This window comes from Camelus dromedarius, chromosome 20 (genome assembly GCF_036321535.1).
Source record: "Camelus dromedarius isolate mCamDro1 chromosome 20, mCamDro1.pat, whole genome shotgun sequence".
Taxonomy (NCBI): Eukaryota; Metazoa; Chordata; class Mammalia; order Artiodactyla; family Camelidae; genus Camelus; species Camelus dromedarius.
In genome coordinates this window covers 21,182,061-21,205,697 of record NC_087455.1, presented here as the reverse complement: position 1 = coordinate 21,205,697, position 23,637 = coordinate 21,182,061, and the positions used below count along the sequence as shown (strand labels likewise).

The 23,637-nt window shown below is 30.1% G+C and overlaps 1 protein-coding gene across 1 annotated transcript in view; it reads right to left on the bottom strand.

Moving 5' to 3' along the window:
- The window catches only part of CSMD3 (CUB and Sushi multiple domains 3), a 1,010,791-nt gene that overhangs the window by 568,529 nt on the left and 418,625 nt on the right, over window positions 1-23,637 (bottom strand). Inside the window, exon 7 of the mRNA XM_064476888.1 lies at window positions 13,489-13,800. Coding sequence (XP_064332958.1) covers window positions 13,489-13,800 — 312 coding nt within the window. The remainder of the gene's footprint in view (window positions 1-13,488; window positions 13,801-23,637) is intronic.

The following is a 23,637-nucleotide window of genomic DNA, read 5'->3' as shown; positions in this document are numbered from 1 at the left end:
GGTTCACAAATACTTTTAACACTTTTAACTATGTCAGCCTTTAATTTAATTAAGTTTTAATACTTATTTTCTGACAGCTTCAGATGAACTAACTTTTTATTATCTTTAGTCCTATAGTTAAATGCATTCAATTCAGTCATTTCCCTAGGCCCTTTCTTGTTTTGATATATCATACTCTTTTGAACAGAAATTATTTTCTGCTTGTCTATAATTTCTGTTCTTTTCATGAATTAATTTTACTAAAGACACTTTTAGTATAAAATGCAACATGAAAAGTGATTACATTCAATTTTTTCTTTTTTTCTTCTTTTTTTCTAGGATGCTTAGGATGGCCTGGGTTTTCACACGAATGCCTGAGTGAATATGAAGATTAGGCAGAACTTCTCAAAATAACCTTAACAACAAAAATGTACCTGCAGGTTTGTAATTTTTTCTTATTTGAAATAAACAAAATAATTTAACGTTACATATTTGTTTTACACATAATGTCAGAGATCACTTATCTACACTATAATGCCTTCTAATATGAGACTAACTGGGAAAGAATCAACTGCTTGAAAAATGGTGACCACAGTTAATGAATGTCATAGGACCGAGGGCAGTGGAATATATTCTTTCATTATAAATTTTATTAGTATAGTGAATAATTTTTTTAAAACAAAAAATGTTATTACTTTAATAAGTAATAATATTCTCTCATCATTCTAATTTCAGATTATTATACTTTATCCAAGTTCCTCACTAGAAGGTTTGGTATCATTGCCTTGATTCTGCTTTAAACAAGCATAGATGGACTGACATTGTAATACAGGGTTCTGCTGCTAAATTCACAGCTATTGAAGACAGCGAAGCACTCTCTTCATAACGCATCTATGGTCAACATTTTCCTTATGACTTTCCAGATCTATTTCCTTCTTGTTCTTTGTATGGAGGTTGAATAAGGTACATCCTGCTACACAAACTGTGGCATTACACTAGCAGTACCAGCATCCTCACTGAGTGTTTTAGAAAAGCAGATTTTAAAGCCCTAGCGGAGACCTGCTGAATTAGAATTTATGGTTTAACAAGACCCCTATGTGATTCTAATAAACATTAAAATTTGAAAAGCACTAGACTCTATCAAGACTCTCAGATCCTCTGAAGAATTCCAGTAGGAGGATGGAGAGGGGAAGGAAAGTAATATCAGGATTATTCTGCAGGATCTGTCTCATTATGTTGACTGGAGTTGATTCAGGTCCTTAACTGAAGGTCAACAGTTCTTTCATGCCAGACTGATATATGTATCTCTCTGTCCAACATCTCCCTTCCCTCATTCCAGTGGGTGGAATAGTGATAGCCTGGCTACTATCCTAGCTGCATGACCCCTTGTGGTTCCTTTATATCCACTCATTTAGAAATAATCCTTTTGTAAGTGAACCTTCCTTGAATTAGCCCATATTCCATTGTTTCTCAGCAGACTAATGGGTACACTACAGTCACATGGAAAACATCAGAGATTTGATTTTTCAGATACTATATTAAACAACATTTCTTAATGTGTCCATAAGGACTCATACCTAAAAAAGATAACATCTAAGTAGAAATAGGAATGGCTGTTGCTCATCATTCTCCCATTGATTGCTTACTTGTTTCCTAGGAAATGTTTTGAAATCTAGATCACACATCTATACTCTTTTCTAGCAATTATCTTCTCAAGAAGCAAAAAGAATTCACAAGGATAAAGGAGATAAAAAGAAAGTTAAATGAGTTGGCTGTATTGAGGTTGGAGAGTAACTGACTTACGGGTAAAACTGGCAAAGAAAAAAATGCAAGGCTAATAGAAACCTGAGATGAACTGAATGCTACACATTATTTTAGTAATAACTTACACATGAGATCAATATGAATAGCGTTAAAAACAGCTGTATAAATCAGTTGTTTCCATAATTCTCTATCAATATTGCATTGATTATACATTTTATTTCTAAGGAAATCAACTCTCAAAGAAATTTAAAAATATTTGCTAATTGTTTCCTTAATTTGCTTGCATATCTTTACCTGATAAAATTTTTATATAACTACAGCATATTTCTTTCTTGTAAAGGGTCCAGAAGGGGATAGTATCATTTCTTGGTTGTGTGCCTGAACACAGGAACTCTGTCTACAGTCTTATTTAAACCACAAAATATCCATTCAAAATGGGATTATTTCCCACCTTTTTAGATGTAAAAATAGAGAAGGGCTAAGTAGATTGCCCAAGATAACAAATATATGTTAAAACATGTAAAACATGTTCATTCATCTGACCTTGAAACTTCAATCCTAGCATCTACACCACCACCTGGCCATGAATAATAGCATTTCATACATCCAATCAGAACTCCTAAGTGTATATCCTAGAAGACCACAAATAAATTGGACTAGTGTAAACTATCCTCATTATTCTTTTTAATGCAAAGCTAAAATAGAAAAAAAAATTAAGTAGTTAACAATATCTGATTTCAAGCATGGTTTACTTTAATATGGAGCAGAGCCAGTTTCATTAACTGAATGTAATATGGAATATTGAATAATATTAATTATTAACTGATAGTGCCAAGCATAATCCCATGGGTGTGAAGCCTCTTGATGTCTTATTTTAAAAGTGTGAACAGATGAATAAAAAAAGGTGTAGCAAAAGCAAACTGCTAAATGAAATTCAAATCACCATGTAGTCTTTTTAGTAAAATCAACTTTGGCTGTATTCCTTCCTAACAGGAAAATTTAGGAGAGTTGATGAATCTCTTCCCCCTTGGCCTGAATGTAAGCCTACCAAGTGAAAAATGTCTACCTTCTCTGACTCTGGATAAAATCAATCTAGAAATTTCTGACACTTTTATCTTATTTTGTGTTATGAAAAAAATGCCATTTGAAGACTATTTTAAACAAAGAAAAATCAAGTATCAATACTAAAAAGCAATAGTCCATGATTTAGAATCCAAATTATATTATAAAAAGAAAAATATACTATGTTAATGCACCCCAAACCTAACTTCATGCTGTTCTGCCATATATGAAGGTTCTGCTCTTCCTAAAATTGCAAAGCTTAATTGTGTGATTTCACTTTGTGCACTGCAGGGTAGCCATATGCTCTAGAAAACTACATGCGAGGGAAGCAGCTTGTTGTAAAAGTGGGTGAAAATGCCCTGAAATAATTCTGAACAAGATAAAAATGTCTCTAACATAGGACCATTTCTTCAAAAATGCAAAAGGCAGAGGTGTCCACTCTGCACCAGCTTTTGAGCACAAATAGAAAGTCTAGCCCTTTCAAAATATTTTAACAAGGAAAAGGATTTTAAAGTCATAAATGTCACATTCATCGTGACCATCTCATTCACAGGTAAAATAATTAGCTCTGATAACCATTTGGGGAAATCAGTTACACACACACAAAACCATTTTCATCTCTGATCTTTAAAGGTAAGCCTCCCTTTTTAATCACTGCTCTCTATATAATTATTTTCCCTTGCTTGTTCATTCTATTAAAAATCAGAAATATGTTAATATAAAGAATAAGCTACCAAAATGTCTGATTAATGATTACTGGTGAGCATAACAAAGGGGTTCAAAATCTGAAAAAAACATCATTTATAAAATAAGACCATTGTTATGAGATGATGGTTTCAGTTAATATGAAAAGATACATGCTTCCTAAGATTTACTTAAAGGAAAACAAAAAATTGGGTCTTCTGAAATTCTTAAAATCTCTGCATAGGAATAATTCAAAAGCATGGCTTTAGGGATAGCATTGTATAAAAATGTTAAAATAGTTACTTGAAGATATATCATTTGTGAAAAAAATAAATTTTCATTGTTTAATATTGCCATAAAGGTCCTCAGTCATTTAGAATATTCTTATATAATACCTTTCAAAAATGTATAAACCTATTATCAAGTAAATTCTAACATTTTATTTTTTATCTTTTTCCCTAAAAGCAACTTATTCAACAAAATGTAATAATTTGAAGTATAAAAATATATTTATGGTTATGAATGATATTTTTGACAATTTCACAAATGTGATGAAATGTAATGAAATAGAAGATGAGAATGATATTCAATAAATAATTATGTATTCAAGTATAAACTGGTACATTTCTGGACATAGATTTTTAAATTGCTAAAAATATCAACATTAAACACAATTTTTTACAAAATAATACGATTAGAAAAAAAGTCAAGAGAACAATGAAAAACAACAAATAGGACAAGATATTGATAAAGCATGCAACAGTCAATATTTATATTTAGTACACCTACCTAAATGTTGACAATTCCCTGTTAAATATGTATTTACTTTACTAGTATCAAAGTTATTACTAAAAATTAATAATTTAATAAATGAAAGTACTTTATAAGAACCATATATAATCAATTTTTAAATGTCATAAAATTTCCATTCTGTTATTATTTATGCTAAACATGCATGAAAATCAATACATCAGTTAATCTCATAAAGGAGGACGTGGGAATTCAAGCAGGGAGGTGCAATTTCAGCATTTATATAAATAGAAGATAATGTTTATTTGTTCAATTATAAAAATTCTTGATTTGGCAATCAATTTTTGTGTCATTTTCACTATGTTTTGCTTCTATCAGACTTTCAGAGATTTGAAACATAGTAAGTAAAGAGAAAGTAAAACCTTGTTATTTCTGTTCATTGATAACATATTTAAAAAACATTTTAGGATATAGAAATTGGAGTAAAAATTAAAAGCAGCATATGAGTTAAAATTTGACTTGGGAATGCTTTCATCGTTTATTCATGCATTCACTGATCCTTCCTGTAAAATTGTAACTAATGTAATCTGCTCAGTCATTCAAGAGTTGACAGAATTAATTATTGTCATTATGGTTGATCCAGCAAATTCATCTGCCCTAAAATTTCTCTTCTACTCACTAATTTCCCTACCATTAGAGTCATTCTTACAGAATTAAAGCTTAGCTTTTACTATATTATCTAAGAAAATTTATGAACATTGTAATTATTCTAATGGAGAACAAGATCTCATGGAGAGTGGACAGAGACCAGGCACTGTTTGGTATGAACTGTTCTCTCTCCATAATAATAATTCTCTTGTAAGTTCTTGTCATTCAGTATATCAGCATAATCTGCAATCTTGTTAGAAATGCAAAATCTCAGATCCCACACCCCAACCCCATCAAGTCACAGTCTGCACCTGAACAAGACTACAAGGTGATTTGTATTCATGCTGAAGTTTGAGAAGCAGTCTAAGACTTAGACTCCAAATCTCTAACAACTGTTAACTACACTTCCGTATACTTTACTAATTTGTCTGCCTGCTCCTACTTAATTAAAATTTATTTCCAAAACTGACACATTGTAAACTGACTATACCTCAATAAAAAAATGAAAAAAATTATTTAATTTCTTGCTAAAATGATGTCTTACAGAAAGTGACTTTAGATAATATAACTAAAGCCCATCAATGGCTTCCTATCTCATTTAGATTAAAATGAAGCTCTTTACCTAGGCCTCAGAGTATACAAGGTCTGGTTCCTACAGGTTTCCCAACTGATCTCCACCACGCTCCTCCTTGTCCACTAAACTGTAGGCACACCAGGCTTTCTTTTTTGCAATCAAAAGTCAAGCTCTTTCTAGGTTGTTGTTTTCTCTGCCATCTGTGCTACCATCAGGTAGTTATTCGTTTATTTGCTTGTCTTTTTTCTCCCCATTTGAATATAAACTCAGTGAAGCAGGGTCTACTCAATTTTATTCAATGTTGTATACTAAATATCTAGAAGAAAGTATGATATGCAAGATGTCAGTAAACACTTTTTGAAGAAAGAAACAAATAAGGAAAGTAATAATGAAGGAAAAGAAGAGAAGGAAAGGAGGGAAGGAAAGAAGGATGGGTGAGAAGGAGAAAGAAAAAAGAGAAAAGAAACAAAATGAAAGAAAGAAAAGGAAAATTAAGACAGAAAGAAAATAAAGAAAAGGAAAGGAAGACAAGAGGAGAAGAGAGGAGGGAAGGGGAGATGAGAAAGGAAAGAGGGAGGGAAATGAGGAAGAGAGGGAGGGAAGGAGAGAGGAAGTAAGGAAGGAACAAAGGAAAGTCTCGAAGAAAGTAATTTAGTAGTTTTGGACACTAACTACCTAAAAGGTAATCTAGAGTTAGATCCTCAAATGGAGAGTTTCTAGAACTTAAGGCATATATTGTAGGCAGTGGTCCTTGTGAGGAGTGTTTATGTAGCTGAGCTTCTATTTCCTGGGATAAGGAGATTGCCAATCTTTCTTGATGGTACTGCTGGCCAATTCTATGCTTGTTTTAACATTGGCTCTACAATTAGATAATCGTAAGTTCATGTCAACTGAAACATCAAGAGAAAATATAAGATGATGATAAATATATTAACTAATACACAATATCTCTGGATAGATTGATAGACACTTTTGATTAGAAGAGAAAGTAACAACCATCTTATTTTGACATTTTTTGATGCTTAAATGCTTTCTAAATATCCAGTTAGTCTATCAAGCTCTGCTTGAATTTCTCATTAGTGATTTTGGAATTTACAGCTTTCTGAAGCACATAGTATATATTTGAACAAAGCTCAATTTTAGAAGCTATCTTCTCTATAATAAGTTATTTTATATCTCCCTGTGGTTCCATACACTAGGTTCTACAACCTATGGCAGAATTGGTTTGATCTCTCTTACATATAACAGCATATCACATGTTTGAAGACAGTTATAACTCATCCTCACTCACATATCATACTCATTCTATAATAATTCTTTCTTTTAGAATTGATCAATAATTTTCTCTAAAGTCTTATTTCTATAACTCTTCCTTTGAAAATAAAGACCATATCTTATACTGCTTTTGAATTCATCATATGCTTAGCACAGAGATAATATGTTCAATAAACCCTGATACTTGATGGACATAAATCAGTATCCATAAAATTTAAGTAACCATCCATACATTAACTTCTTGATTATGATACTGCTTATGAAGACTAATAAAAAGAACACATTTTCAATTTACAAATTTATACTCTACAGAAGTATTAATAGAAATTTTGAAAATGGTATTAGTTGCTTGCAAACTGTTGGAAAGATTTAAAATATATTTTACATGTGGGCAAAACCTTGCTAGCAAAAGGAACATGTTATGTACCCACGAACTGTTACTTCCACACAGTAGAGTTTTTGCCATATTATGGTCCAGTGTTTTAAACAAAATTGTTACATATCATAGAATTGACTCTTGAAATAAACTGGAGATTTAGTGCAGATGTATGTCTGATAGTATGCTTTTTCCCTTTTTTGTTGTTGAAAAATGCAAAAGTTCAGATGAGCTTACTTGAAAACACAGTGCTTATAATAAAATTTTTTAAAATTCCTGCTTTTGTTTGGATTTAAATTGCTGACCTAAAATGAATAATTTATTCTGAATTAACCATTCTTACCTTAATGCTGAAAATAATAAAATGTTCTATTTACAAACTGGTAATTAAAACAAGTTTTCTTTTAAGTTGCCATTATGAGGGAAAGGAAGTCTACATCTTTTTCAATTTCACTTAAACATAATTTCATGTTACTTTAAAAACTAACTAAAATGCTGCTTGATACTATTAATATGATCATTAGCTATTAAACATATTATAGTAGAACTGACTATAATATGTCAAAACAAGTAGCAGCAGTGGCTAAAAATGCTTATAACACATTTTACTCCACGAGATGATATAGTCATCTAAATTTTTGCCAGGAAGAACAATAAAAGAGAGTTCATAATTATTATATATGTATATGGAAACTTTTACAGAAGAATATATTCACATTTTTTACTTAAAAATATCAACCACCAAGGCTCATTAACAGCCAAGAGAACTTGTCTACATATTGGAAAACTAATAGAAATATCATTCTACCATAATATAAAAGAAAAAAATGTTTAAAAAAGTTATCCAGGATAAAACACATTTTAATTATTTTTAGTAGTGTAACTATAAACTTCTTGAGGAAGAAAACCCAACTGTGTTTATCATCTACATTAACCATAATATGACCTAATACAAGGCTTTGCATACATTAGACTCTCATGAACTATGAGTAGACGAAAGGATGATTGATTACTAGTCTAGCAATATGAAGACTGCGTTTTCATATGACCTCTTCCAGACCATAATCTCTGTATAAAATAATGGAGTAGTATTAGATGATCTGAAAGATTCCACCTATTTTAAAATATATAATCCTAGAAATACAGGACTCTTAACTTAAAATTTTTTAATCATATTACATATTTCCTGCTATTTTAAAGTCAACTTTGAACTGAAATCTCTTAGGGCTAAAACAATGAACTATAGGGTTTAGAGATTGTTGAAAAGGTATTTTAAGTAAATATTAAGAAATAATTTCAAAGAGATCTTATGGTTAAGGCAACAAAGTATTCTGGTGAAATTTAAAATATCACTAGATATTATGTTATCTAATTTTAAATATCTGAATATTCTCCAAACTGAAAACATCAATTGTTTTTATGTTTATTTATAGAAATGTAAGTATTCCTTAAAATATAGTTGAACACTTTATTTATTTTGGTTTAGATTCATCATATTTCCATTCAGTACAAGTATCTACTCAAAGCACTTTTTTATACATCCTAGCAATATAAACACAATTTACTAGTTTGAAACTTTTCTTTATCTCTCAGCAGTTTGTTCAAATATCCTCTGTGCAGCCTTGCTTGACTTTTACATTTAGAGGTAGTTAGTCCCTATCCTTTACTTCAATAATATTTCAACAATGCTGTTGTGGCAGTGTTTCTTACAATAACCTTATAATTACTTTTTTTAAAGTTATATAGACTACTTGATGCCATAGCCTGCAATATTCATTTTTATATTCCTACTATCCAGCGTAATGTCATGCACATAGCAAGAGTTAAAACATATTTGGTGAATACTAATAAAAATAATAATAATTAGTATTTGTTAAACACAATTCAGAAATGTGCTAAATTTTCTTCACATAACTACCTACAAGGTAGGTATTCTTAGTTACTAAGAAGTTGCAGGTTTGAGAGTTGAAGTTATTGCTCAAGATCATACAGCTAACAAAGGGCAGAGTATAGACTCAGCCTAGTTCTCTGACCTCAAAACTAATTAGCTATTTGGTTTTATCTTTCCAATGGGAAAAAAATATTTGAGATGTTTTTTGACATTTCCACCCAATACCGTGTTTAATCCTCATTATAACCCTAATGTAATACTATGATATTATTTTACAGATACAGAAATTGAGCCCTAATTTCATGGTGACCTGCAAAGGGTCTCACACATAGCATGTGGCAAAAGTGGAGACTAAAATCCAGTCAGTGAACTATTGGACACTAATAAAGCAAACTGGTGTTAATATACTGTTTAAAATAGATCTAACTTAACATAGTTTATTAGTATTTTTCTCTTTTACTTCTTTTCATTTTGATGTCAGAGACAATGGAGAAAATAGGAAAGGGTGTTCTTTTACTGAGAATAAGCATAAAGTGAAAAAAATTATTTTAAGAAGACAACTTGAATTACTGATGTTTTAACTACAGTACTATAGGAAAATTAGTTGGACTAGCACTCTACAGAGAATTGAATATCTGTTTGACGAATATGCCAAGTTTTTCCCAAATTATTCATTAATTGCACAAGTGTTATTTATAATAAACTAATTATGGTTATTTAAGAGTTAATTTATCATAAATTAATATACAGATTTGAGTCCACACATTCACAAGTACCAAGTAACAAATACTATGTGCAATTTCAGTGTCTATATTTTCTTTGTGTTCATAGTGATATTAGTGTAAACTGTAAGTACTTTAATTGCCTCAAGTTATTGAGAATAGACAAATTAGGAATTAGTGATCAAAAAGCATCATAAAAATGAAAGTTTAACTGCATAGTGAATAGAGAAAAATGATGAAAAATACTAAATTATCACAGTGCAAAACAGTATGCACTTTTAGACATCAAAGGAACCTATGCTATCATCACTATCATCATCTCTATCATATATATGCTTTAGGTGGTAAGTACTTTCAATAAAATAGCATCCATTATATTACATTAATATTTATTCATATGAAATTTATTTTTATAGTTTTATAGTTTTCTTGTGTTTATGAATTTCCTTTGATTGTATAAATGTGAAAAAACCACAAGCAAGGCATTTATATCTAGTTTTACTTTGTACATTTTGAAGTGGTAATGTAATAAAATCAATCTTTTATTGTAATTTCATGAGAATAGTGTTGCCTTTCAAAGGGATTAAAAACTGCTCTTTTTATAACTGTGATAAACTGAAGTAGTTATCCTTGATACTGAAATATGTAGATATTTGATTACATTGGAGAATTTTAAGATTTTAAGTAACTGAAGTAAATATCTAGCTAGTGAAATTACAAATATTCATTAGTTTATTAAATTTATCTAAATATGTCCATGGGTCAGGAGCTGCTCTAGACACTGGGACTGTAGCATGAACAAGACCCATCCATTCCTTACCTCACAGAGCTTAAAATGATGAGTTATAACAGAAAAACCTAAACTTCCAGGAGGTGACAATTTAAGTTAAAACTTGAAAAAGATTTGGAAAGATCTGGTTGAAAGGAAGAAGGAATAGCTTATGGGAGTGGCTTGAAGTAGAAAAGAACATGGTGTGTTTGACAAACTAAAAGAAATTCTGTTTGGCCAAAAAGACAGTGACTGTGAGAGTCTCATGAGATGAATTTGGAGATAAGGGCAAAAAGCCAGATCATGGAGGTTCCCACAGGTTATCACCAAGTCTTGGTTTTATTCCCAAAGTCATTAGGAAACCACTGGAAGCTTTAAGGCCATGGAGTGATATGATCAGATCTTCATTTTTAAAAGCTAATTCTGACTACATTGTGGAGAATGGGAAAGAGGTATCTAGAAAAATTAAGCAAATTAATTTCATATAATCTTATCTTTATTGACTCATTTAAAATGTCAAATAATTCACTGCCTATATACCTTTAGTAACTCCTTTAGTATTCTGATCAGCCATGAGCTTTACAAAATCTGCCTTGTCCCACTAGCATGGACTTCTCTATCTCTTCCACTCTATCTCAATTTCTTAAAGAAGGAGTATTGTATTATTTATCTTTATTTCTCACAGAACAGATCCTGGCACTCAGTAGGCATTTCAGGCATGTTGGTTGAACTGAAATTATTTTTAAAATAAACACTGTTTTCTGTCAGCCAATCCCAATTTAGAAATTTGGCCTTGTTAAGAGTCAAGTCTTTAAAGATTGTTTTATGTATGAAAATACAGCTGTATATTGAGTATTTTTAAGCCTAATAAACATAGGATAATAGGTTTCCTTTACCTGTAACACTGACTTGTTTTTTTGCCCAAAATGTTAATACACTGAGTGTCAAATACAGGTAACAAGCCGACTGAAGTCAGTGAAATAGTTCTAGGTTATTGAAGAAGAGTCAGAAGGACCAAACTTAATTAAAATAAAAATTTGATAAAAGTATAATAATGTAATTCACTGAAAAATGAATATAATATTTAAAATGTCTTACATATACATAATTTAAACATCAATAATTGAAAAATATTTTTTCCAAGGTAGATGGGCACCACTGAATTAATATCATATTCAGAAACACTATTTTAGAAAAATATGAGTGAAACAGGTCTAAATGCTCTAAATGGTATAAAACAGCATTGAGAGATTATGACAACACTTGAAAAATGTCAGCACTGATTTGGAATTTACCTAGGATATAAACTTGATGCTTAATTGAAATTTAGGTGAATTTAATTCAAAATTTTAGATTGAGTAATTTTCAAATCACTTTAATCTAATAATTGACAACTACTTACTCTCTTTTCAATCTAAATTCTATAAAATACTAATTTGTAGCCCCAGAGTTTCTCACATCACTTGATGCAAACTTTGGCTAAAGCAGAATTTGTATTATTAGTTGATAAATAATAAACTCCCCAAATTACCCGATTTTTATTCAATGGGTAATAAAATGAATATAGGGAAGTTTGTCAATGTTAGTTCATGCAATTTTCCAAAGAGAGTGAAAACACTAAACAGAAGAGCTTGTTTCTTAATCAATATTTTCATAATATTTACACATTTTTATTTCCTCGTAATAAGAAAATCTGTCTACTTGATTAAGCAAATCATAAATTTTATAATGTCCCTATAGCCATATAAGTGGAAATATTCATGGTAGGAGAATGAATAGAGAGGCAGGGTGATATCAATCCAATCCTTTTAAGAAGAATACTGCATGCTAAGGATTCATTTTAGAATGCTTCTTATTAAAGAGAATTGAAGTAAGTACTTTCAGATAAATTCTGATGAAAAATAATCTTCTGAGATATTTCCATATGATTTTCAGTCAACTTATGTAAAGATGTCCTGATTTTTCTCCTTAGTGTATACTAAACATTGAACAGTTTTCCATTACTTACATGATGCTCTATATAAACCATGTCTAACCACATTACATAAACCATAGCCATTATGGAGAAAATATGATTATTAATTAGAAATAGAGTTGGAGTAGATATTTTGTACTTGAAATAGGTTCAAGGAATTAATATTTCCATTGATGCATATATTGTTACAAATAACATCTCTTTATTTTTGACACTACACAGATTTTTTCCTAAATTGCTCAATGAAACTTGCTACCAAGAAACAGAAAAAAGTATGCTTGCTATACTTCCTAACTTTAGCTTTAATATTAATGACTAGAAAATTACCAATATATGATTTGGCTCTGTGGTATTTTTATCTCTAAAAATTAAAGTAGGAAGTTACGGAATAATTAAATTTGGAGCCATAATATTAATGAATACCTGTCACCTTTTCAAAATAATAAATCTATTCTCATTACAATCATTGGTCAGACAATAGGTATTTCAGAAATAGTAGAGTAAGCTATATAAGATAATCACCAGACATAATGTTTCCATTTTTTTCCAATCGAATTATCTATTTTCTCAATAATTAATTAGCATTTGTGTAACATAAAAATTTCATGCAAATACTGAAAATTACTACATAAGATAAGTCATCAGTGGTTAAATATGTGCACTTATTAATAGTAAATGGCTATTTGATTTTCAGGTTATCTCAATATCATAACTGGTATGTAATAAGAAATAGGTATTTAGTACTTATTTTTACTATCCTTTATGCATTATTTTCTTTCTGTTTTTACCCCTCCTCCCTCCAACATTTGTATTGCACTTTGATTTTTTTTATTCTAAGTTTTGTGCTTTCAAATTATTTAGGTTCTTGCTGTTACTGTCTATAATTTTCAGCTACTTTTAACTCTTTGTTTTGCTTCCTACACCTTGGCTTTGTTTCAGCTCATTCTCTAATTAGAATCATTACCAAAATATAGCTTTGGCTGTAACTAAATGGGCACAAGTAAAATAACATCCAATACCTCTATGAGTAACAACTGCAAGCTCTTTAGTTCTTTCTATCTGTTCAGCATTTCTTGGTCTTCTCCTTGTACTTTGTGTATCTGCTTGATGAGGAGAGAGCCCGTCCTTGGATGTGTTGGGGTCCAGACCTGAATTTCTGAGATTCGTAACTTGCACTCGCTGTTCCTCGGAAATTCTATGGATGGTGACAGCTGTAACACTGGATACAGTAACATCTGCAGATGTGCTAGCAACAGCAATAGCACCAGTGGCAGTCCTGTTATGCTCCTCTAACTCACCAGTGGAGGTAGTGTGGGTCAATGTAGAAGAACCTGTGGGACACAGTAGCACTAGATGCTAACTTTTTCTTTTAAATTTTGTTTTTATTTCTGATAAGTTTAATAAATTATATTCCCTTCTATTACCTTAGGATAATCAACATGAAGATGCAAACCGTAAACACGCCACTAAAATATGAAGAAACCAGATCTGATGGTTTGTTTGTATCAATCAACTATGAATAGATATTACACAAAAACATACCATTACAAACACATTAGAAAGAAAAAGGTGAAATAGTAAGCCCTTTATATGGCCCTGAATCAATCTTCATTATTTATCTACAGATGGTTTTTAGCAACAAATGCCTGGCAAGTGACAAGTTTTGACACAACGGGTAAATATGTAACCATAGTATGCTTTGAATAGTCTTGTTAATGTCTTCATAATTTCTGGGAAAATATCAAAATTTTCTATTTTAAGGTAAACAAGTGAAGAAAGGATTATTTAAAAATAAAGGCCAAAATGAAAACAAAATGATATAAAAATGAAACTCTCAAATAACTACTCTATGTAAATGTCTATCTTAACCTCATTTGCCAGGAAGTAGCCAGCAATGATAAAACATTCAATGTCATGAGCTATATAAACTTTATAATTTAGTAAGTTGCTTTGAAAATTGAGTAATACTTTTCAGAGCTTTAAGTAAAACTTGAGATTAACCAATTTTCAACTAATTAAAATGTTAAAATCATTCTATTTAGAAATGATTGAAAATTAACTATTAGCATAGAACTTTTATTCATACAAAACTAGCTTCAAAGAATGCTTAAAATTTTCCAAATATGTCATAAGCATGTTACAGTAATTCTCCACATTCTTAACTTTATTGAAGTTTCACTATAATTTAAAAATTGTTTTAAAGGTGCCAAATTAGAGTTTTCTTTTTCCTTTCACTTAAACTTTTTCAAAGACTGTCTTTGGTAGTACATAATTCTTACATAATAATAAAAGTAACTTTATGACAAAAGCATAAAACTGAATGAAGACATATTTAGAGGAATCCTGATAGCTAAAATACTTAACAAGAAAAAAAAGGTACTGAATTTTGGAGGAACAGATACTAATTAGGAATAACAGTCAGGCCCTGGTTAGAAAACTTCTGAGCATTTTTTAAAGCCAATGAGTGGTACAGGTTTCATATACTTGTCTTCTCAATAAACTGCATTTCAAACTTCTGTCCACAATGAATAATTAGATATTTTAGACAAAAGTACATAGGAATATTTTAACCACTCCACAAGAGAAAAAATAACTTTATCATATAATGTGGTTTGATCATGCTTTGCCTTTTTTCTTTTCTTTCTTTTTTTTGCTATAGGCAGATGATTAGTAGGACTCGTAATTATGGTTTCTACTTTGAACTCAAAAAGGAAGTCAAACATGGGGACCCTGATTTAAAAGCAAGCAAAATAGCACGTGTCTATTAACAATTCTTCCTGCCTGGATTGTCGTATCTTGTTTTAATTTAATTTAGAAATTCAAAAGAATTAAATAATATTTTGAGGCAGCCAGGGGTAATGAAGTATGACAATTATCAGATTATTTTAAAGACTTTTAATATATTTTAAAGTGTTAATCAGAAAAAAAGTTGCCATTAAAGATTTATTCAAGCTATTTTGTGAAGATTAGAATCTATTAAATTCATGTTTACTGTACAAATTGGTCAGTAGTGTTTACTAATAAGTTAATATTTGGTAAGGGTTTTTTAAATCACATGATTAAGCAATAACTACACTTACATTAACATTCAGTAACTGATCTCATGGTAAATCAGATATTTTGATGTCCTTGTGCTCAGTACTATAAAAACAGTTACCTGGTCCATATTATTGTCTTGAGGAATTTAATTGCACCTCTCATGTTTGAAAAGAAGGTGTGATATGATGAAAAATTAATACTTTAGAACTTTGCCTAACTTCATCATAATTTCTGGGCTTTTAGGTTTAATTTAAAAAAGGAAACCATTTAACTATAGACATATGTTGCTAAAAAGAAATCTAAAAGTATGAAAAATAATGATATGTATAGTCTGTCTCAAATCTCAGTGTTTCTACCCTTAACAAGGGAGTAAACTGAATAGCTATTTATTACATTTATCATCAAAGTTCATTATGATTAATCCTAAATAATCTCTTGTATTTGGGTCAATAATTCTGGGGTAATTCTTGGGACTATATCTAGGTTGCTTCTATAACTAATCAAGATTTGCAGACTAATTCCAAACACTCATTTGCTTGAAGACCCCAGAGGGGTCCCTGACCAAATTTGTGAATTAGAATTGGTTTGTGGTAGCATTTACATAAAGGATTTGTAAGCAATTCCAATCTTAAAACTTTCAATAACAGCGTTGTACTTTTGGCCAATGGTAGTGATGATTCAGTACTATTCTCTTAACCTAAATGCAAAACAGGGTGTAATTTTTGAATAAAGCATTGAAAAAAACCTATTGATTCAATAACCATAGTCTAGCTATAGTCTAACCAGATATTTTTCTAACCAGTTTTTGTTTTACTTATATGTTGTACACATAATTTTTCCTCCCCAGGCTACACTGCATCCTCCCTGAAGGCAGAGAGGTTTTTATAAATTTCATTCGTTGATGAATCTCTAGTATCTAGAATTGGTACACAGTAGATGCTCAAGAAATATTCCTCAAAAGAAAAACTAAATGGATGACTGAACTTAATAATTCTAATATAATATTAACAATAATAAAGGGGATAAATTTCACAAATAAAATATGATCATAATTTTTACCATGGTAAATATTTTAAACAGTATAATGAAGTGAAGAATAATTCCAAAAAGAGGAAAAACTGATGGTTTTGTTTTGAACTTTCAAAAACATCACTTTGAAAAAGTGTGGAATCTGAGATTTATTTGCATAAGAGATACTTGAAGACATTTGTCAGTATTCCCAAAACATGATAGTTTACAATGTTAATGTGAAATGGATTTTACCTAAAATGTTGAAATTTCTGTAGAGTAAAAAGTACTTATATCCCATAATGGCAGGAGGCAGAAGTGCATCTAAATTTAGGTAGATATGTTTCATATATATATAGTGGAACTATAAAAAATAACATTGATTCCCTTTATAAGGCAATACAATCATCTATCACTATACAGTTATATATTACATAACCATTTTACTTAAAATGTAAACCAACTCAGGATACTAATTTTGATACCACTTAAAATTGGCAAGCGTGTGAAACACAGGTTTTTAAACTGTCAAAATGAACCATTTAACAGTTTCAAAACACTCAACATTTTTGCATATGTAACTGTTTTATGAGGTAATTGCCTATGTTGGAAAAAGCCTTATTATATATAGCAACAATTCAATATTAAAAATATAATATAGCTAATGCAGTATTAAACTATAAGGGTTTACTTTCTTTTAAAATATTTTAAGTATGCTACACAATTATGTAAGCATTATTTTCAGTAGCACAATATTAAATGCATATGTTACAAGACATATAACCCAAATTTAGGAAGAAAATGTACATCCAGAAAATCCATTCTTCACTGGAAGTCAAATCACGTATACAAGATATAGTTTATCACAATTAGATTACCCTGTCATTAAATTGCTTGAGATATGTTTTTAAATTAGATGTTTACAATACAAACACATCTAAAATATAACTTGATTACTATTTTTAACAAAACATTTTGCAATATAACAAAAGTAAAATGAAATGATATACATATAAAAGCATACTTCTATAAATCATAACTATATGTCATCTTTGGAATTATGATAATGGAAATGACATACATTACACATATAAATTAGCAAATTTATATAATAGTAATTCTACAATATTACGTTTGGATTTTCTTATGTATCATAATAAAAATTATGTTTTTGAAGGCTTTTTTATTTCAACATGTATCTGAAGATACTAAGCATAATTCATGTAAAGCCATTTATAAAAGTGTACCAAATAAAAACTCATATAAAAATTGAATTTGAATTTCATTTTGATTAAAATTTTAGTCTTTCACATTTTTTAAAAATTATGCTATATGGCTTTGTAATTACTGTCTAACTCATCACAGAAGTGAAGAACAGAATATGCTACTAGAGACATTAGTGGATGGCCCAAAATACATACAGCTATACAGGTTAAAGATAATTATGTATTCACAGAAGTAGCTTTTAGATATTTATGTTTGGCATGTTATTTTATATAAGAAACTTGTATTATGTTCCATTAATTTTAGTATTTTAAATAAAACATTTGAATAAAGTTTAATTAACAGAATAATCCTAATTGAATAATTTTGTGGTATTATGATATATAACGAAGAAAGATGTAACATATTTAACATGAAAACATGCAAAAATATACAAAACAACATCAAAACAAAATCTAAATACAACTAATGCATCAATTTGATTTGAGTCATTTAGATATTAGCATATATATAAATTTTAGCATATGTAATTTAATTTGTATATTGTATTTCTTCTTTTATTCAATATTACATAAAACTTAGAGGAAAGTGTCAACAAGTGAGCACTCGTGAGAACTACTTAAAATATGAGGGGTTGAAGTAAAACAAAGCCTCTGCTTTATTACATGCAACAATTTTCAGGAAGCATATAATAGTTGGGAAAGTAAGTATTTCACATTTTAAACAGTATAAATTCCAATATCCTAAATCTGTAGAGCTTAGTATTTAATAGTATAATTTGGTGGATGTGTGTGTACTATGAATACCCAACTTATATAGGAGATGAATACACTAAAATAGAAAGTAGCCCTTAAATTGTAGAAAAAATATAATTATATGTTACCTAATTCAAAATTGTCTCTCTGATTAGACTAAATGAACAAATTCTGAAAAAAATTAGTTTGTAATTTAGTTTTAAGGAGTATGTCTATACTGGTCTTACAAAGTTTTTATTTTAAATTAAAATGCTGCATTTATGTTAAAACTATATAAAATTGTAGTCTTAAAATATATAATTAAATAAATATAAGTTATTCTTAATCATAAAATGCACCTCTAAGAAAGGTAACATTCTGCCATTAAACTAAAACATAACAAGGTAAAAATGCTGTCACCTAAATCCAGATTGCTGAGGTATTAAAATGTAAAAGAAGTTAATCTTGGTATAGTTAAAAAATCAGTAATTCAAGTAACAGATTTTCTATGATCATGAATTAATTACATAAATTATACACATATTAATTTAAAAATAGAACTAAGAATTTAAATTGTCTTTCTGAATTGATTGGCATATTGATATATATTTATATTCACATTATATATTTCTATTTAAACTTCTAAGCTTTAAATAGGGACACCAAATTTAACCTTTGCAGGTAGATTTGGTATTGTTTATCAGATCAAAGTGACCTTACTGATTTCATATGCAAAGTGAATGAATAAATATTTGCAATCTAAGCTGAAACTGATTATAGCAAGATTTAGTGATACATCTACTAAATCTGCACTTACTATGAATAAATAAATGATTATAAAACAAATATTTAACAAAATATATATTAATGTCAAGTTGTTTATATGCAGGGAAAAACTCATATTCTGAATTGTTTGAAATTTTGATTAAACCCACATGTCAAGCAACCATAAATATCTTTATCTAAATGAAATACAGAAAATACCAAGTTTTAGAAAGCATATGGAGTATACTGTTGATCAACCATGACAAAACTATACATATATGTGTTTATATATAATATATATGGTAAATACACATATATGTTATATAATATATATGTCTAATATATATGTTATAACATATATATTATATAGTAAAAATCTATGAATGTTACACTAAATATTTTCACAGTTTGTCACAGAATGTGAGAGAATAGACATTTCATTTCTTACTGCTGAAAACAAAGTAAGCTCATGCCAGGGGGAAAAAAATGTTTAAATAGAGGGTTTAAGAGTCTTGAAGATATTCTCTCTCTCTTAAAGAACCATTTATTGCTTCATCTAGTTGATTAAAATGATGTTGCAAAATGAAGCTTCAGCATCTTATCACTCCTTTTCATACGTTTTTGGAAGTCTCAACATGTACAGTGGTGGATGCTAGGTGTCATTTTGTATTTTAACATGCCCAACCACAAACACACACACCACTCACAAGAATATATATTTAGGCATCCTGTCACTTCTTGTAAGAATAAGAGAAAGGGATAGACTGTCCCTCCATACCTTTCTAAAACCATCTCCTAGAATCCTGCACTGTGAGACCTCTTTCTTCTAGCAGCTCTTATCTCTTAGTTAAAGTAGAAGCATATGTCATCATGGGTTTCCCCTAAACAAATGAATTGTAACTTAACACACATTTGTTTAATTTCCTTCCACACAAAATCTTGTGTAATAGCTGCCTATTCTTATGGAAGATTTAGACATGTTGTTAGGAAAAAGTGATACTATATATCTTTTATTTCAAAGTGTAATATAAGGAACTCCTTCACTTTTAGAGCCTTGCTATCTCTAATAATCGATATGTATAATGACTTTTTGAAAGTAGGAATCATATTTTAAACATGTGTATCTTTCATTCCCTTTGGATGTTTAATAAATAAGAGGGAAGAATGAATGTACTACTCTTTTATTTCTCAAAAATATAAACATTTTATTTTATGTTTAATTAGTATTTATTGAGTGTTAAATGTATTGTAAATATAAGATGAAATTGTACCTGTCTAGATATATTTAAACAATGTAAAAACATGATTATAATTGTAATTTGTATTGCATGTACTAGAACAGAAGTAAGGAAAAGAGAGGAAGGAACACTTAAGAACACATAAATTATTCCTTCACTTGTGTTTTCTCAAATGAGGGTAGTATTTCCCTTTTCTTCCATTCTCCAGCACCCTTTTCTCTCCAAAAAATATTTTGTAATGATAATATTTGATATTGTGAAGGAGAAGGGAAAGAAATAATGGAAAGGAACTGGTAGGGTTATCCTTTATACATATCATGGTTGAAAGGAAAAACAAGAGAAGGCTTTATCCCGACCTAGCCCATCATGTCCCTAAGTCCTGCTTATCCTGACTATCTCAATGTATTCATATTTATCCTCTATTTTCTTCTATAATGGCCTTCTAGTTTGGGAGAGGGCAGTGGGTTCATCATTTTTATTAATTTTAAGTGTTCCTCCTTTTTTAATTCCTAAAGTATAAAGTATATATAATGCTAGTTTTATATTTATTGATATGATTTAAAGGCAACCAAGGAGCTATCTTTATTTACCCCCTCATTTTTCTGCCTGTGTGCCCAGCTATTACTAAAAAGATGCTGTTTAGGATTAGGCATTCCCCTCTCAAGACTGTTCTCGTACAGTCAGACAAATACCTTTTCTGTTGAAAGAATACACATTTTAGAATGGTTGCTTTACTATATAGTTTGAATTTATTAATTGTAAAGTTTTCTTTTCCTCAAAAGAAATAATAGGGGCAGTTTGAGAAATATATATTTTGGGGAGGAGTGTGAAGCTTGTGGTAAGATCATTGATTGCTCCTTCTTGAGGCATTTATCATAAATTGACACCTGATACCATGTGATTGTTATATGATTTGGAAGAACTGGGCTCATTATTATGAGGTGGGTGTAAGGAGTGGTGGGCAGGTAAGGAAGGACTGACATTCAGGAAGAAAGACTCTTATGATGTTGATTGTGGAAAGGTTGAGCAATTGGTGGGTATCTGCATTAAATACACTGAAGTAGAGCAGCCTAATAAGAAACTCAAGCCCCAAAAAGCCTTATTTTCCTGCATCAATACTCAGTAAAATACTTTTTAATCTATAGCAGCTAAATAATTAGTAGCAGAAATGATTTTCTTGAAAATAAATACTAATCTTGGTTTTAAAAAGTAATATGTTGAAGAAGAATGAAAAAAAAAAAACAACTTTAGAAATGGCAAGAACCTTGAGTTTACCATCAAAGGCTACCATTAACTAGAAAGGCAAAATACTATATATTAGGGTATTTTATATATAATTATATGTGGGGGTATTTAAAATATGTATTTCCACATTGAGAGGTAAACCTTCATATTCCTTCATATAATTACTCTGCCAAGTTCCTCTTCTACAAAGAATACATTTTATTTCAAAATAATAAGTAAAAAGACTGCCTTTAAATACTATTGATAAAACAAAGGTATGAGTCTTATAGTAATAATGGTTGGAATTTACATTTATATTTGGCTTGAAGCATGTTTTCCTTCTTTAGTTTGATTATGGACAAAAACTATTCTAAAATTTATGGGAAAAATGTGGCAACATGACTGAGGAGGATCTCAAAAATTATCTCTTTTAACATTGTGACATCTGGCCAACTCTCTTTGGCATTTTCTAGAATTAGAGAGTGTGACACCCTGGGTGACACCAATCAGAAGGTTAATTAGAACTTCCTTCACTCCTTCCCTGAGGAAGAGACACATTAAGTTTGTGTTTTAAATATAAAGAAATTCCTTCTCATTCAGAGCAGAAGTTACTTGGAAAAAGAGAAAAAATAAGAGTGAAATATGAACAAAGAGATTCAGCGAAGTATTTGTGCTTTTACACCTTTGTAGATATTGAAAAAAGAAATCATTCATTCATTCCAGAGAAAGCAAATGTTATTAACTTAGTGAATCTTTCTATTCCCCGTCCTTTCTAGACCAAATAAAGAAATGTTTTTCCCTTTTCTATGTTTCTGTAACATTTAAAATATCTGACTATAAAACTTACTGCCTTTCATCTTCCCTCTCCTTTCTTTTTTGCTTCACTAACATGATTTAAATGATTTCTATGCATCAAGCACAAACACACACATATAAATATTCATATCTATATCTATATCTATACACATACACCCATCCCTGCCTTGCAAGAAAACAGTCATGATTTTTAAAAAAATCAGAGCCATGTGATATGTTCAAGGAAGGATATACAAAGACTATGAAAACATGGTTGGAAAGCCCTTAGCTTTGCTTCCAAATGGAAAAGGTTTTCTAGTGGAAGAGACATAGGAATTGAGATTGAAATTGAGCTTAAAGGATAAGCAGGTTTTGCCTGGTGCATGAGGAATAAAAGAAGATCTCAGTCAGAGGTAATGGCTTAGAAAAAATGTATGGCAGGAGAAAAGGCAAGACATGCTCAGGCAATTGCAAATTATTTGGTATGGCAGAAATGAAGAAAGAGTGATAGGTTTGGTAGGTAAGGACTGACATTTGAAGAGCCAAGAAATATCAACTTAGCTTGAAAACAGAAATCACTGAAGAATGTTATCCAAGAGATTGATATGACAAGACTGTCATTTCAGAAAGACTGTAATCGCTATGATGTGGAGAAGATATGAGATATATGGAGTAAAGGCAAGGCAAACATTTAGTTAGCTCAACCACATGGCTGAGCATCTCGAAATGGTTGCTAGATTTGGCAAATAAAAATAAAAGGCATTCAGTTAAATCTGTATGCCAAATAATCAACATTATTTTTTCTTTAAGGATGTTCTGTGCAATACTTGGGACACATTTATAATAAAAATCATCCATTTTTTATCTCAAATTGAAATTCAACTGAGCATCCTGGATATTATCTGGAACCCTACTCTGAAAGTAATTCAGACTTACAGACTCTGAAAATTTGCTGCATACCAAGCAATGAAACTATTAACAAATGTTTACCACTTTAATGTAAATGTACTTTGATTGATCCTTTGAAAACTTATGGAATTACAGAGAGTAGGCATGATGACATCACAAGAACATCTAGACAAAATGAATGTAAGCATCTTTTTTTATGAAATGAGAAATTTTACACTTGATCTTAGCCAAA